Source organism: Nipponia nippon, unplaced genomic scaffold (assembly GCF_047370975.1).
Source record: "Nipponia nippon isolate SJK-2023a ecotype South Korea unplaced genomic scaffold, ASM4737097v1 scaffold_3, whole genome shotgun sequence".
Classification (NCBI taxonomy): domain Eukaryota; kingdom Metazoa; phylum Chordata; class Aves; order Pelecaniformes; family Threskiornithidae; genus Nipponia; species Nipponia nippon.
Genome location: NW_028262347.1, coordinates 22,949,512 through 22,963,189, shown reverse-complemented (window position 1 = coordinate 22,963,189; position 13,678 = coordinate 22,949,512). Strand labels below are relative to the sequence as shown.

The following is a 13,678-nucleotide window of genomic DNA, read 5'->3' as shown; positions in this document are numbered from 1 at the left end:
AGCTGTTTCTGTTGCTATGCTGCAAGACAGTTGCACTTTATGGCATTTCTTGTATTACCTGGTTGCTGCTTCTCTGGAGTGGGGCAAGCACTGGCATGTACCGTGACTCTCCTCATCCTGCCCATTGGGGCTTCCCTCGAAAGATGGGTAGGAGGACGGTGCACACCCACACCTCTTCCCAGTATGGAAACTGGGCTTAGCTGGCATGCACTCTTGGAGGCTGGGGCTGTAGCACCCATTGTGGAAAGTATCTGTCCTGAAGTGTAGATGTTGCCACTTCCTTGGAAATGTTCTGAGTGGAGTCCATCTTCTCCTGCACAACGTTTGTCACCTCAAGCCTCCTTCTAAATCATTGAACTGAAATACTGAATCTGACCAGTTCTGATAGCAGTTTCTTACATGTATTGGAAATCTTTCAAAGCCTGTTAGAGTGGATAGTATTTGTACTTCAGAAATAATTACGCAATGTACCCAGACCTAGTAAAAATGCATCTGTTTGGCTGTGTAGAATGACTTTGTTACAAAAAAGCCAATTCTTTATTATGAAGTAGAATTATGTAGTACTCAACACTGCTTGTTTTAGGAATGTTGTTTATTCTTTTGAGTGTAGAGATAGTAACCCTAGACTGCTTCCAGACCCCAGTTAATTCTATTCTTGTATTTTAATAGATCATTATTAATTTTTAGAATTGTTTTTGTCACCTATCTTCTCTTAGCTCTAGCAATCTGAAAGGCTAGTCAGGGGTTTTCAGTTAATTACAAAATCAAGCTACATCTTCTGTCCTGTGCTTGAATCATGACTGGCCTAAACATCCTCACAAAACAACAGTAAATTTGAATGGGGGCTTTTGTGTCCTGATACCTAAGTACATTTACATCTTTTGGCCAAGATTTCCTCCCTAAAAGAGACATAAGATTTTATGGGAGTAGGTCAGTTATATGAGAATTTCAGAATAAATACAAAAAGTCTAACTCTACAAGTTGGGGGTTACCGAAGAAGATCAAAGGTTGTGAAGCACTCCCTTAATTAAATAAAATAAAAGTTGATGCAACACTGCAAAGATGTTTTTTAGCATACAACATACAAATTATATACTTGCATCTGGCTGTTGTACTACAATTTTTGCTCTTTGGAGACCTACCTGAATGTTCAGTGTCCTGTCATTTCAGAATTTCCCTATCTAACACAAAAAAGCCGTTGTCTCCTCGTGGCTTGTAGGTGGCCAGGTGGTGAGTGGGTCCCAGGGTGATGGGGAAAAAAAAAGAGAATTTAGAAATAGCAGTTGTACATGTTTCTCTTCCCACGCCCCCCCCAAGCTGTGCAATTACGTTTTGAGATGCAGCCCAGGTCTAAGACATTCTTCCATGATTAAATTGCTGTATCTCCACTGTATCTCCTTATTTAACACAACTTATTTTTCTGCTGCCTTAGGCATGTTAAAGCTTTTAGATAAACTGAGGCAAATAATTCTATATCAGAACACAATTTTGTGAAATGACAAGGACAAAATGTAGTGTTAAGCTTTAGTTTTTGTTTCTTGACTCTCAGAGTGAAATTATGCTGCCCCTGGGTGTGTGATAAGCTCTGATATCATATCCAGAAGAAAAGTGCAAATTTACAATTAGGAAATACTGGTTGTCAAAAGGCAACTTCAGTCTATAAACAGAAAGCAAACTATAATGTGTTGAGAAGCGTGCATGAAAAATATCAAAGCGAGGATTTAACTAATTTTACTCTTACACTGAAGGAGTTGAACTGATTTCCCCTGCATGCATGCGTTCGGTTGCAATGGGCAGGATGTGACCCTGCTCTGAGACTGCGCTTTCAAAGCCAGCTTATGCAGGCACAGGACCATGCTGCCAGGGCTAGTCCAGCCCTTCTCCCCCATGTCTCTGCACTCAGCAGCTTCCCTTGCATCGGCTCCGGTGGCGATGAGGCTGTAGGCGAGTTGGAACAGTTCCTTGAATTGGTAATTAATTAATAAGCAATCAGTTTTCTTTTTCACAATGAGCTTTCTGGCTCCCTCATCTCATGCCCTCAACTGCTACACAGGAATCAGAAAAGTGACAACGAAGGGGAAATCACTGCCCTTTCTGCCGTCTTGAAGTTACAAGTTATTTTTGTTACGGTTATTTAAGCAAGTTAGGAAAATTAAGTTTGCTATGTAGAAGGGGAGCTTATCCTTGAGGAGCTGAGAGGAATTTGCTCTCTCTTTCATAATTCCTGCATTATTAAAAGGATTTTCAAACTGGCTCTGAAAATTGCTTTGGAAGTTTCGGCTGAAAAGTTGAAGCTTAGAGTATAAGAATAATAGTTTCATGTGAAGTTTGTTGTTGAAGTGGTGCCATGTTAATATTAAGTACTAACAGGACACACTTGTTCCTGACCTAATGAATATGTAAATGAAAGGAAATCCTGAAGTTAATACATAATGCAAAAAAATTCTCGTTGTTGTTTTCTGCTTTTACAAAAATACAAAGCCAAATTATATTTTAGCCGTCTCCAACTCCAGGTGTCACAAGCCTTAGTATGGAAAAGGCCTAAAAAGCTGTGACAGGGTAGATGGTACCACATGTGGCTCTTGACCTATTACATAAAACTTCCTTTTATCTTCTACCACCCCCTCCCCGGGTGTTACTGGAAAGACATAATGTGTGTTGTATGTGTAGAATAAATTTGAAAGCTGTATATAGAAGTGTATTTTGTTACTGCAAATATTTTGATTCCAGTAAATCTTTCGTACCCAAATTTCTGAGGGGTAACTTTGGCCGCAATCAATTGTATTTTATTGGTAAGAATAAAAATCTCTCCCTTGGCATCCTGTTCCTGATTTTAAGTGGGTAGGTAATCAGCAGTTACGGGGAAGATGTGGAAATGATGTTTCAAGTATGGCAATAAAGATAAGCTGTAACATTTTATACTCTTGATCTATGAATGAAAATATAATTTTCCTTTCTGCTAGTTCCAGGGAATGATGAAACTATCCTGAAATATTTTAAAATATTTAATTACAGAGAGTATTACAAAAACATCACTCTTGGTATATTAATGCACAGGTGCTCCTAGTAAAAATGTCTGCCCTGTCAATATATATGAAGCCTGATACACATGGAAGCCAGTGCATAGCTATGCATGCAAAGCTACATATTCCAGTATCTGTGGATGATGATGATTTATCTTGAATAGGCGTTACTTATCCAAGACCCCTGCTTCTTGTTAGAAGCATGAACCTCCTGATAAACTATGGACTGACTGTCATTACAGGAGTGTTCCTCAGTGTTGGCCACATCTTTTGGCACCATCTTTTGAAGGTCCATACAGGTGGGCCTTTATGTTAGCCAATTTTGTAGAAGTTAATGAAAGGCCGTAACATTCATTTTTAATCTTGCTGCTGTACACATTGCTATATCTAGAGAGAAATATCTGAGAGTCTTAGAAATAAGCTGAATTGTGCATAATCCTTTTAAAAAATTGCATTGACCTTGTGTTTCTTACAGAGGGTTGTTCTGTAGTTGACGCAGTAGCTTGGGGAAAACTCAAGGCGGGGTAAATAATCGTAATTCCTTACTCTTACGGTATGTTTTTAGTGTTACCATCTAACATGGGGAAAAAAATCGTAAAGCTCCTTGCTACTTCTGTCTTGATTTTTCAAATGAGAACAAGACACTTCAGTGAGAAAAAAGATGCAAAAATAAGCCAGTCTCTGCAGAATGCTCCAATTCTTTTATTTTCCGCATTTGTAAAGTCTGTATAAAATAGATAACTAGCTGTCTGATCAGGATGTACTTTGTGCTTCCACTACAGATTCTGGATTTTGGATTGGCAAGGCATACAGACAGCGAGATGACTGGTTACGTGGTTACAAGGTGGTACAGAGCCCCAGAGGTCATACTTAACTGGATGCATTATACGCAAACAGGTCAGCATCTCTTCAGAAAAGTCTTAACAGAGCTGAAGCATTCACTGAATCAGGCAATATATAAGCAAGTCTTTGTTTCTGAAGTGAATGAGAAATTGGAGGTGGAAATGGCAACGTAACTATGCAAAACTTCCTTGTAGATAAATTGCAGGTAATCATTTGGTGATTGTGAGTTTGGGGTCTTTTTTGTCTATTTTCTGAGAGTAACAGAAAGTGCCAAGGTGGTTGGAAAAAAGCAGTATAAACGTATACAGATGTGACGGTCTGGTCTACGTTCCTGTGTTCCGACCTGACTGTCATCTTCCTGCAAAGATGTGCTGATTGTAACTCGAACAGACAGGGGAAGATGGCAGGAGGGAATTCAAGTAACACTAGGATAGCTATGGAAGTTTTTGAAACCATTGAAAATTTACTTCCCACATGCATCTGCCTGTTACTGAGAAACTGATTCTGCATAGTATCAGATTATCTCCCGTTTGCTAATTAGAAAGGCTGGTAGTTTTACTTAAGCCGTTCATCATACTTGGCAAGGCACTAATTTATTTTGTAACAGGCTGTAAAGGTAGATTTTGCACTTCTTTAAAATATGTTTTAAATTAAAATCTATGTACAGCTAAATGGACAAGTATTCAGCAATTTAATGTGACTGTTGGTCTTTTTTTCAGTTGACATCTGGTCTGTGGGCTGTATAATGGCTGAGATGATAACAGGGAGGCCTCTGTTCAAAGGAAACGATCGTATCCTTCAGTGAATTTATGACACTAATGTAAGAAAATGATGAGAGGTTCTTATGTGATACAGTAGGTCTGTTCAAAAACTGATGAGCACAAATTGAAATGAATAGTAAAATGGTTTGCATCTCTCATTAATTGGTTATTTGATATCTGTACTACTTTTGCACATCAGCAAATTAAAACTTGTATTACTGAACTTTTTCAATAGTGAAAGAGACGTGATCTTTCAATCACATCTTTAAATCATCAGGTAAAAGGTTCTGTGATCATAGAAAAGGCATATTTTGATTTTTTTAGTAATAGATTCCACAACTCCAGAACACATAGAGAAGATTCTGCTGTAGGATACGGACTTACATGCACATGCTAGTCCATGTCATGCTTTTCGAGACTTTGACCAAAAAATGTTATGTAAGTAACGTCTAGTAAAATGTTTTAAGATTTACAGAAAACATCTAGTCCAATCATTTCACTGCTGAGGAATTAAGAAAATAGTTAAGATTAAGCCATAATTCGACCTCAAGTGATACTTCATTGGCAGTAGTAGTTGTGATAGTTAATAGAGGACAGTGTTAATAGAAGACCACAAGAATTTTTTACTTTTTTTTTTGTTTCCCAGCTTTGTATGTTTGACAGCTCAGCCTAATCATTTTGCACTGCTTTTCCCCTTGTGGAGTTCCAGTCAATAAATTGCTTATCTGCAAATACTTGTTTACAGAATCACAGAATCACAATTGTTTATTTTAGTTATATTTGTATTTAAGTACTTATATGTAAGGTTAGGACTTCATTGCATGGATCATATTATTCTTGTTTTGTGAGGAAAAACATAAAAAAGGAAGATTGCATTCACCAAAAAAATGACGGGGACTGTGGAAAAGTAGAATACATCAAATTATTTCAGCTGTACACGATTTAAGTACGCATTAGTTCTTCACAAGAAAATACTAAAAGGCCTGCCAAAGAACAGCTGTTGACTAACATAGCATTTCCCAACTAATGCTAACCTTGAGCATTCTGGTACATAAATAAGGAAATGAATGAGTCATAATTTTCAAGTTGCACTGTAAATGTAAGAGCAGAAAAGCTAGTATTTTAGTAATACTGGGTTTTGGAGATTTCAGAACTATTGGCTGAAGTTCTACGTCCTGTGTTACGAAGGAAAACCCAGCATGATAGTCCTTGCTGGCCTTTAAGTGCATGAATCAGTATTACCTATTGTCAGGGAAATGCAGCCGTGGGTTCAGCTCTGGCTAAGTGAATAAGAAAACAGCTAACTTAAGGGATTTTTGTTTTAGTAATATGAATAGGTTATCCTGCAAACTAGGTAAGGGATTTTATCTATTTATTTGTTTCATCAGCGTTACCCACCATTGCCTTTTTCTGCAGACGTTAGTAGAAGCCTCGTGTGCCGACCGCTGATCTAGCTTCTCGCTTCTCATCTGCTGCTCTTAGCAGCGTAGCAAACAAGCCATAAAGCTGTTCCCTGCAGCATTAGTCTCATGTGAATATGCTGTTTCTTCTTTGAAACAGCTACTATTATTGCTGATTAATCTGTGCTGGTTTAGGACACAGAAGACTAGGGAGCGTTCTGATGCCTTACCCCAATGTCTCCAACAGCTCAGCATCTGGAATTGAGCTAAGCCTGTGGGAAATGAGGAGGAGAGGGATTAATTTTTTTTCCTTGAAGTTTCTCAATATGGAGAAGAACTAGCACAGACTGGCTTCCTCTGATTTTTGTTACGTTTATCATACCATCTGATGTTCCCTGTGACTTTTCCTGCCTCTATGTCACCTAAGTATTGGATAGACCAGGGCAATGCATGCAATACATGTGTTGATTGTTCAGATATTCCAATGCTTTTGGACTGATTTTGACCAAATATGTAGGGGAGGCCCAATGATGCTAGAGGAGTTTGCAGATGATTCAATTATGTGTTCCCAAGTTATAGGATATTTTATTTCAGGTGCTTTCAGTGTCTTTGCCTTTTGCAAGAAAAATGGAGAACTTTCATCTCATCTTTTGTAAATCTTCTGTTCAGTCCTTGCATTATGATTTTTGCTTTATTCTCCGATAGCAAAGAAACTCACAGTTTTTGCAATGTGTTTAGTTTTATGGTGAAAGACTTTGTTCCTTATTTCTGGTATTCAGATCTGGACCAACTCACAGAAATAATGAAAATAACAGGTACACCAACTCAAGATTTTGTTCAAAAACTGCAGAGTCAAGATGTGAGTATTCTGCTTTGTCAGTTGGTTTTACATGTCTTAATTTGACTTAAGCCATGCTTAGTTCATAGACTGGCTGAGATAGTATGTATTGACTACTGAAATGACCCCTGATGGTACGTCTCTGCCTTGAAGTGCTTTGCACAGCCAGAATAGCTACTGGAGATTAAGGGGGCACAGAAAATGATCAGGACACTTGAAAAATCTATATATTTAAATACTTCAAAGTTTCCAGTGTGTACCATATAAACAGCTGAGCTGATGCATTACTACCTTTATCAGAAATGTACTGAAAACATGAACCTATTCAGAAAACCCAGTTGCTCTGCAGATGTCTCTCACTTCGTCTTTCCTATTCTTTTGTGGATGTCCTTCTAGAATCCTTAAGCACCTACTATGAAAAAACTAAAATTAATCATTAGACTAACTATACAATTTAAATACTAATGAATTACTGTATAAGATTCACTTCTAAAGGTTCCTGTAAACTTGCTATGACATTCTTTCAAATTATGCATACATATTTATTCTAATTAATATAATAAATATTTAGCACTAATAATTAAAGCTGTACATTATCATTTCTTAATCACAGTTTTAAGGCTGGATTTAAAAAAAAAGTTCCCTTCCACAAGAAGGTGAATATAATCAGGGTTTATGACCCCAAAAAAATCCATCTGTACAATGTGCTATCAAAGCATTGATGAGTTACCTGTTAAGCATATAGTTAGTATTGTCACATTACAAAGGTGGCAAAGGTCTAATTTAATATTCATGTTTCTTTTAAGGCAAAAAACTATATCAAAAGCCTCCCAAAAGTCCAGAAAAAAGATTTTGCATCCATCTTGAAGTATGCGAATCCTTTGGGTAAGACAGTTTGTGTGGATGTACAATTTGTCTTGTTCTTGTGTTTGCATTGGAGGCAGCAGCAGTATCGGTCATGTGATAGGTTATGTGATGATTTTCGTGCTTTTCTATCTCTTGCTTTCCATAATTCATAACTTTGATTTTAGTGGCTGAACTTTGCCAAGTGTAGACCCTGCCAGGAATCAGATGTTTCTTAGAAGAGTCAAAAAAAGCAATATTTTGTGTTTTAGACTCCAATCCAGCATCTGCTTAATGGTTTTACTGGAGCAGCTTTCTCAAGAGCCTTGGGAAATTAAACATATGTAATAATTTTTTCTGTGTATTATATTTGAAATATAGTTCTGAAAGCTCAATCTGATCTACAGTAGAAATGCAAGCAAATAGAAAGCTGACGTTTTAGTCATGGAATGAATACATCCTGAGAAACATCTGTGCATTCCTGAGAAGCACTGGCTTGGATCTGATAGATATAAACGGCCAGAAGAGCATACCAAGTGTGCATAACTGTGACATGACTAGAGGCAGCCAGAGCTCTGAGATGGCTCTGCCCAAACCTTATCCATTCCCCAATGACCTGAACACTCACAAAGCCAGTTTTATTATAATATCAATTAGGATAATTGAATCTTCTCAATTTAAGAAGTTAAAATTGTATGTTCAAATACAGTAGAAAAAAACCATGATCCACAAGCAGTTCTTACCCTGACTGCATGGTTAGCTCACTGACCTTCTCCATTACAGCAAACTCTACACATTTCCATTTAGTTTTTAGGACATTTCTTCCTATTGCTTCTGTGCCCATCTGGCTGCTCCTTATGTAGAGAACAACTAACTGCTCATGGTCTGGGACAGAAGGCTGGAGAGAATCCGTGATGTGGCAAGCAGGAGCTGCAGCATCCTGTCCCACGCTGCTGCCTCTTCTTCCTGTCAGCTGCTCTACCCAACCCAGGAACGTTCTTTCAGCGTAGAAAAACAAAGAATAAACAAACCATTCATCATCTCTGTTTACACTAGCCCATTTTGACAGTCTAACAGTGAACCTGATCCAAAATCCACTGGAGAGGAACGTATGAGATTTTCCTGGATTGTTTTGGCTGAGGTCAAAAACACATAGCAGATAAAGTCAGCACTGAGATTCTGAGCATGGACCACTGACTTGTCTTAGTGAACTTCAGAGTGTACTTGGGCTTGGATTTGGTCACACACAGAGCAATCCTCATTAGCTCTACACCCATCTGTTCATTCTGCTGCTGTCAGGTTGTGATGTACCTTAAACCACAACACAGTGGCGGCAGTGATGAAAGACACCTGGGAAAGCCCCAAGCACAGTGGTCCTGGAGCAGAGAAGTCATTAGCTGAGGTGATGTGGCTGTATTGCGTACAGAAGGAAGGGAGCATCTCTGCGTTGCAGCAGGCTTTGTACACATCCCAGCTATTTTGTCATGCAGATGGGCCCCGCTGGCTATAGAATGAACGCCCAATGATGCTGCTTTACAACTCTGGGTATTTATTTGAAGTATCTCCAGGGCAACATTACTGTGTACAAGCTGGAATCATTGGTGTGATTTGAATGCACTGTTTGTTTTCTGTTCAATAGCTGTAAACCTTTTGGAGAAGATGCTGGTGCTGGATGCAGAGAAGCGAGTCACAGCAGCTGAGGCTTTGATGCATCCTTACTTTGAACCAATTCACGATCCTGAGGAAGAAACTGAAGCTGAGAAATATGACGACACATTTGATAACATGGATCTTCCGCTAGATGAGTGGAAGCGTGAGTTTAGTTTTGTGATGTTTTAACAAATGACCAGATAGAAAGGCTAACCAGAAATAGGAATATTATATATATGTATATATACCTTTACAAATTACTTTCTCTGCTTTTGATGGAACAAAGTAGACAGCATTAAAGTAAAGAAAAGCTATGGATAAGCCAGTGTTCCTCTTATCAAGTCCTTCTGGAACGATCCCCAAAGGTTTCTTCTCTGCCTCCTAACAGAGGCTCTTCTCCTCCTCCTCCTCCTTCTCCTCCTTCTCGTGTCTGTCCTTCCATCTTCTGCAACGTAGGAAAGAAACCATTTCTGTAACATGTTCCTTCCAGTGGATAGGACAGGCAAACAGATTCCTCAACTGTTGGCTCTATAGGACTGCAATGGTTTCTGGCCTTAATTTTAAGTTGGGTTCTCTTGGGGACAGAAAACAGATCTATCTCAGCAGAGATTTAACTCTGAAGCTAGTTTTCATTTAACACCAGAGGTTCGTATTTTGGCTTTTAAGTGAGGGCTCGACTTCTAAAGCTGATGTGCTCAGTAGCTCTTTCTGAGGATATTGCCCCCTATACTGTAAAGTCAATGCTCGCATCCCTTTGAAAGCACCTATAACATTTCAGTCTTGGGCTACTTCTTCAAATCTGAAATGGTGAAAAAGCAATCCTCGGTACTCTTTCTCTCCTTTTTGCCTGAAGAGGTCTCTCTCTTCCTGACATAGATCAGAACCTAACCATTGCTCATGTCTGTGCAGCTCCTTTTCTGATTAGACCAGCAACACTATGTTTATTCTGTTTTTTTCCAGGCATTACATATAAAGAGATACTGAACTTCAAGCCACCACAGACATCAGAGTCAAAGGAGACAGCGGTGTAATTGTATGACTCGGTCTGTTCAGAACTCAGAAGAAAGCAGGAAAGTTGTAAATGTTTGTGGTATTTCAGGTGTATAAAACTTTTATAAATAAACTGGACATGATCTGTTTCATCTGCACTGTAAGAAAGAGCAATGTCTTTTACGCTGCATGTAGAAGTTGATGCCTTTGGAAGTAGCATTTCAAAACTGTCCAGAAACTTATTCTTGCCTACAACTTCTTCCTTCTGCACGAAAGGATTCAGACTGTGGTAACCTGGTGCCATCCTCGAAAGAGCAGGTAGGACTAATTCTTCAAATCAGAGATCAGAAGAGTGCAAGTTACCACCCTAAGCAAGCTGAGACACAGAGCACGTCAGAGATGTGCCATGACTGCTCTCCAAGGCCATTGAACTGTCTCGAATGCCAGAAGTATTCGTGTGACTTCCTCTAGAATATCTCACCTTGGTAAGAGGCCTGGGGAGGCTGATCAGCTTCTGCTGCCTCAGCTGGTGCAGCGGGTAGCGGAGGCACAGCCGAAATGAATGCCTATGTCCTCTGTCCTACGTGAGTGGAGGAGAACCTGAGCTCCAGTCATTTCTAACAGATCTGGGCAAGAGGCAAGAAGCAGAGAAGTGTCAATGTCGTAGATTTTTTCAAAGTAGCCAGCGTAGCAGGACAAGATTTGACAAACACACTAGGTGAACAGTCGCTAGGTAAACAATCACTGTCAAGGGGTACAATATTTTCCTCTGAATACAGTGTAGTCTCTTTGTATAATAGACTAGGGATCAAGGATTTCCAGGGAGAAATTCTTAAGACTTTCTAAAATTTTGTAATCTCTCTAGCATCTTAGTATTGAAATGATCACTGAAAAAGTACATCTTCTCAGAGGATGTACTGGTTGTAGAATCAGTGGTGCCAATTTTAGAAATAAAGCTGCAGGTGGGTCACATAGAAAATAAACTGAGGCTAAAAATGCTATGCTGCAGCTGTTCATTGGGAATACCTGCAGCAAGCTGTTTTGTTCACAGTGTATAGAGGTGTTTCCAGGTGCAGAATAACAACCATTCCTTTTTTTAGCCTTTTGAACTCATCTTACTTGGGGTGGGGGGGGAATCCTCAGACCTTCTGTTGGGAAGTGCCTTACCAGAGGGAGTCAGCTTCCTGATGGGATATTGGTTAGACACTTCGTGAGTTCCTCTTACTGTCTGGATTCATTTATTCTGTTTTCCTAGGTGCTTAGTCTGTAATAATCTCTCAGAGGTAGGAAAAAGAAATTGGCAAACGTTTGGTGAAGAATTTCTCTGTGAGATTGCTTGTCCTTGTGAAAGGTAATCTCTTTACAGTTGACTGTTTGAATGTGGATTATTCCCAATGCGATATGCTGTTGTGTGTTGCTACTAAGTGAAACAGTTGTGAAGACAGACATTTGATCTTAGCAGGTAATAACTGGAAAAGAACTAAGAAATTACTTGGGGGCTTTTGCTTTAATAACCAATTTAAACCAGAAGTTTAATCAAGGCACAGTTGTTCTGTTTCTTTCAATGAATGTTTAAGTTAAACACCTGTAAGTATTAGCATTTGTTTAAAAATTGTGATAAGCATTGATTAGCTGAGGTGGGCACCTAGAGAGACTATATGGTAAAAGAAACCTTGAATTATTGATGTATTTGACAAGTCATTAAAAACTTTAGTTTCAGGAAGGCATGCAAAAAAAGAAGAGAATGTAATTTGAAACAAAACATTTTTCCACACTACAGGTCACTGAGGAAGGCACACTTAAGAGTCATACCCCATTTTCCACTGTTGACTTTGTGCTTGGACTACACTCTTTTGTTAAATAGGAACTGGAACTATATTTTTTACGGAATAGATGTTTCTCTTTTAGGATCATGCCCAGTGGTCCTCTTAAAAGTCATGGGAGAAAAGTGCCTATTGGAATTGATGGGTTTGATAGAGCCAGTCAAGGGCAATGGAAGAATGCCACAAACTTCTTTGAAAATGCTCCCTCTATATTTTAAATGGAAATTCAACATCCTAAATTCTAACGAATGTCTCAAGTCTTGAGATAATGCAAATGGCTCAAATGTTAGACTTCAAGGGAGCGTGTGTTTTCATTGAAAACCTGGTTTGCATTTTCTTTGTAAATGCCAACACTTCAGTGGGCATTTTCACTTCCCCCCGCTTTAGCTTTAGCGAAGTCAAGCCCTAAAAACCTCCACTGGCTGAGGTGAACATTTCCCTCTCTTAATCGTGACATAGTATTGGAGAAGTAGCTAGTCCGCATGAGAAAGACAGAAGAAGATAGTGTTAGTTTTTTCTAGATATTGGGGGAATACAAAACTCTTAAAATAACTGAAGAGAAGACCTTGATGCATGTGCCAGCAACGACAGAATTACTGCCGTGCTTTCTAGTCAGCAAACAGTCTGCAAGGTAAAATAACAAAAATGGAAAGTTTGTCACATCTTGGCAAGATGTTTCTGCTAAGAGGTTTGAAGTCTGCAGAAATGGCTCCAAACGGCAATAGAGATCATTAGTATAAATAGCTCATTCAAAGAAATGCAAGGTGAAAGCAGAAATATTTTGCATGGGAGGCAGCTGTTGCTTCAAAGGGAGAGACAACATTTCCTACATTTTTATTTGCTATTTCTACTGGTGCTAAGCAACTCAGGAATAAGAACCCAGTTTCTGTTTGCCTTAAAGAGAAATGTAAATACATTCTGCATGTACTTGAAATGTATTGTGAAAAATAAAGGTTGGGGGGTTGTTTTTTACACAATAATGGTCTTATTTTCCCCATATGTATTGCCAAATGTATAATCACTCCTGAAAATAGTATTTTTGATATAAGGGAACTGTATGAAACCTAATATTTTAGGTACATTTCATGTAATATGAGCTGCTGATGGAGTTTATTTTGGAAGTCAGTCAGACCACAGATCCTAACCTTTCTCCCATTTTCCAAACTTTAAGTCAGCCAGAGAGCTGATCTGATTGTCCTACTGCCACCTAATTATTTCTTACAGCATCTTGGGATTTTACCAGACATCTCTGCTTTGTTCTGAAGGACAGGATTTCAGTCCTTAAATGCAGTTGCGTTCCTCAGCCTCATTTTAAAAGCCAAAGTCAGACTGACAGTCATCAAGCATATACATCTTTGAGTTGGACAGGGAAATCTGAGTTAACAGAGTTCTAGTAGGATATATGGGGCCTTTGCCCTGGAAACCCACGTGCCCCCTGACTGTTCTAGAGCAAGATTGTCCCCTTATTAGTCTTCATTGCATTGAAGACTCATCGTTCATGTTGAAT

General features: G+C 38.9%; 1 protein-coding gene across 1 annotated transcript in view; it reads left to right on the top strand.

Annotated features, from left to right (window-relative positions):
• The window catches only part of MAPK12 (mitogen-activated protein kinase 12), a 42,524-nt gene extending 29,401 nt beyond the window's left edge, over positions 1-13,123 (top strand). The window contains exons 7-12 of the mRNA XM_087765862.1: positions 3,806-3,920; positions 4,586-4,657; positions 6,807-6,886; positions 7,672-7,750; positions 9,348-9,521; positions 10,319-13,123. Coding sequence (XP_087621988.1) covers positions 3,806-3,920; positions 4,586-4,657; positions 6,807-6,886; positions 7,672-7,750; positions 9,348-9,521; positions 10,319-10,389 — 591 coding nt within the window. The 3' untranslated portion in view covers positions 10,390-13,123. The remainder of the gene's footprint in view (positions 1-3,805; positions 3,921-4,585; positions 4,658-6,806; positions 6,887-7,671; positions 7,751-9,347; positions 9,522-10,318) is intronic.
• Positions 13,124-13,678: the final 555 nt, after the last annotated feature.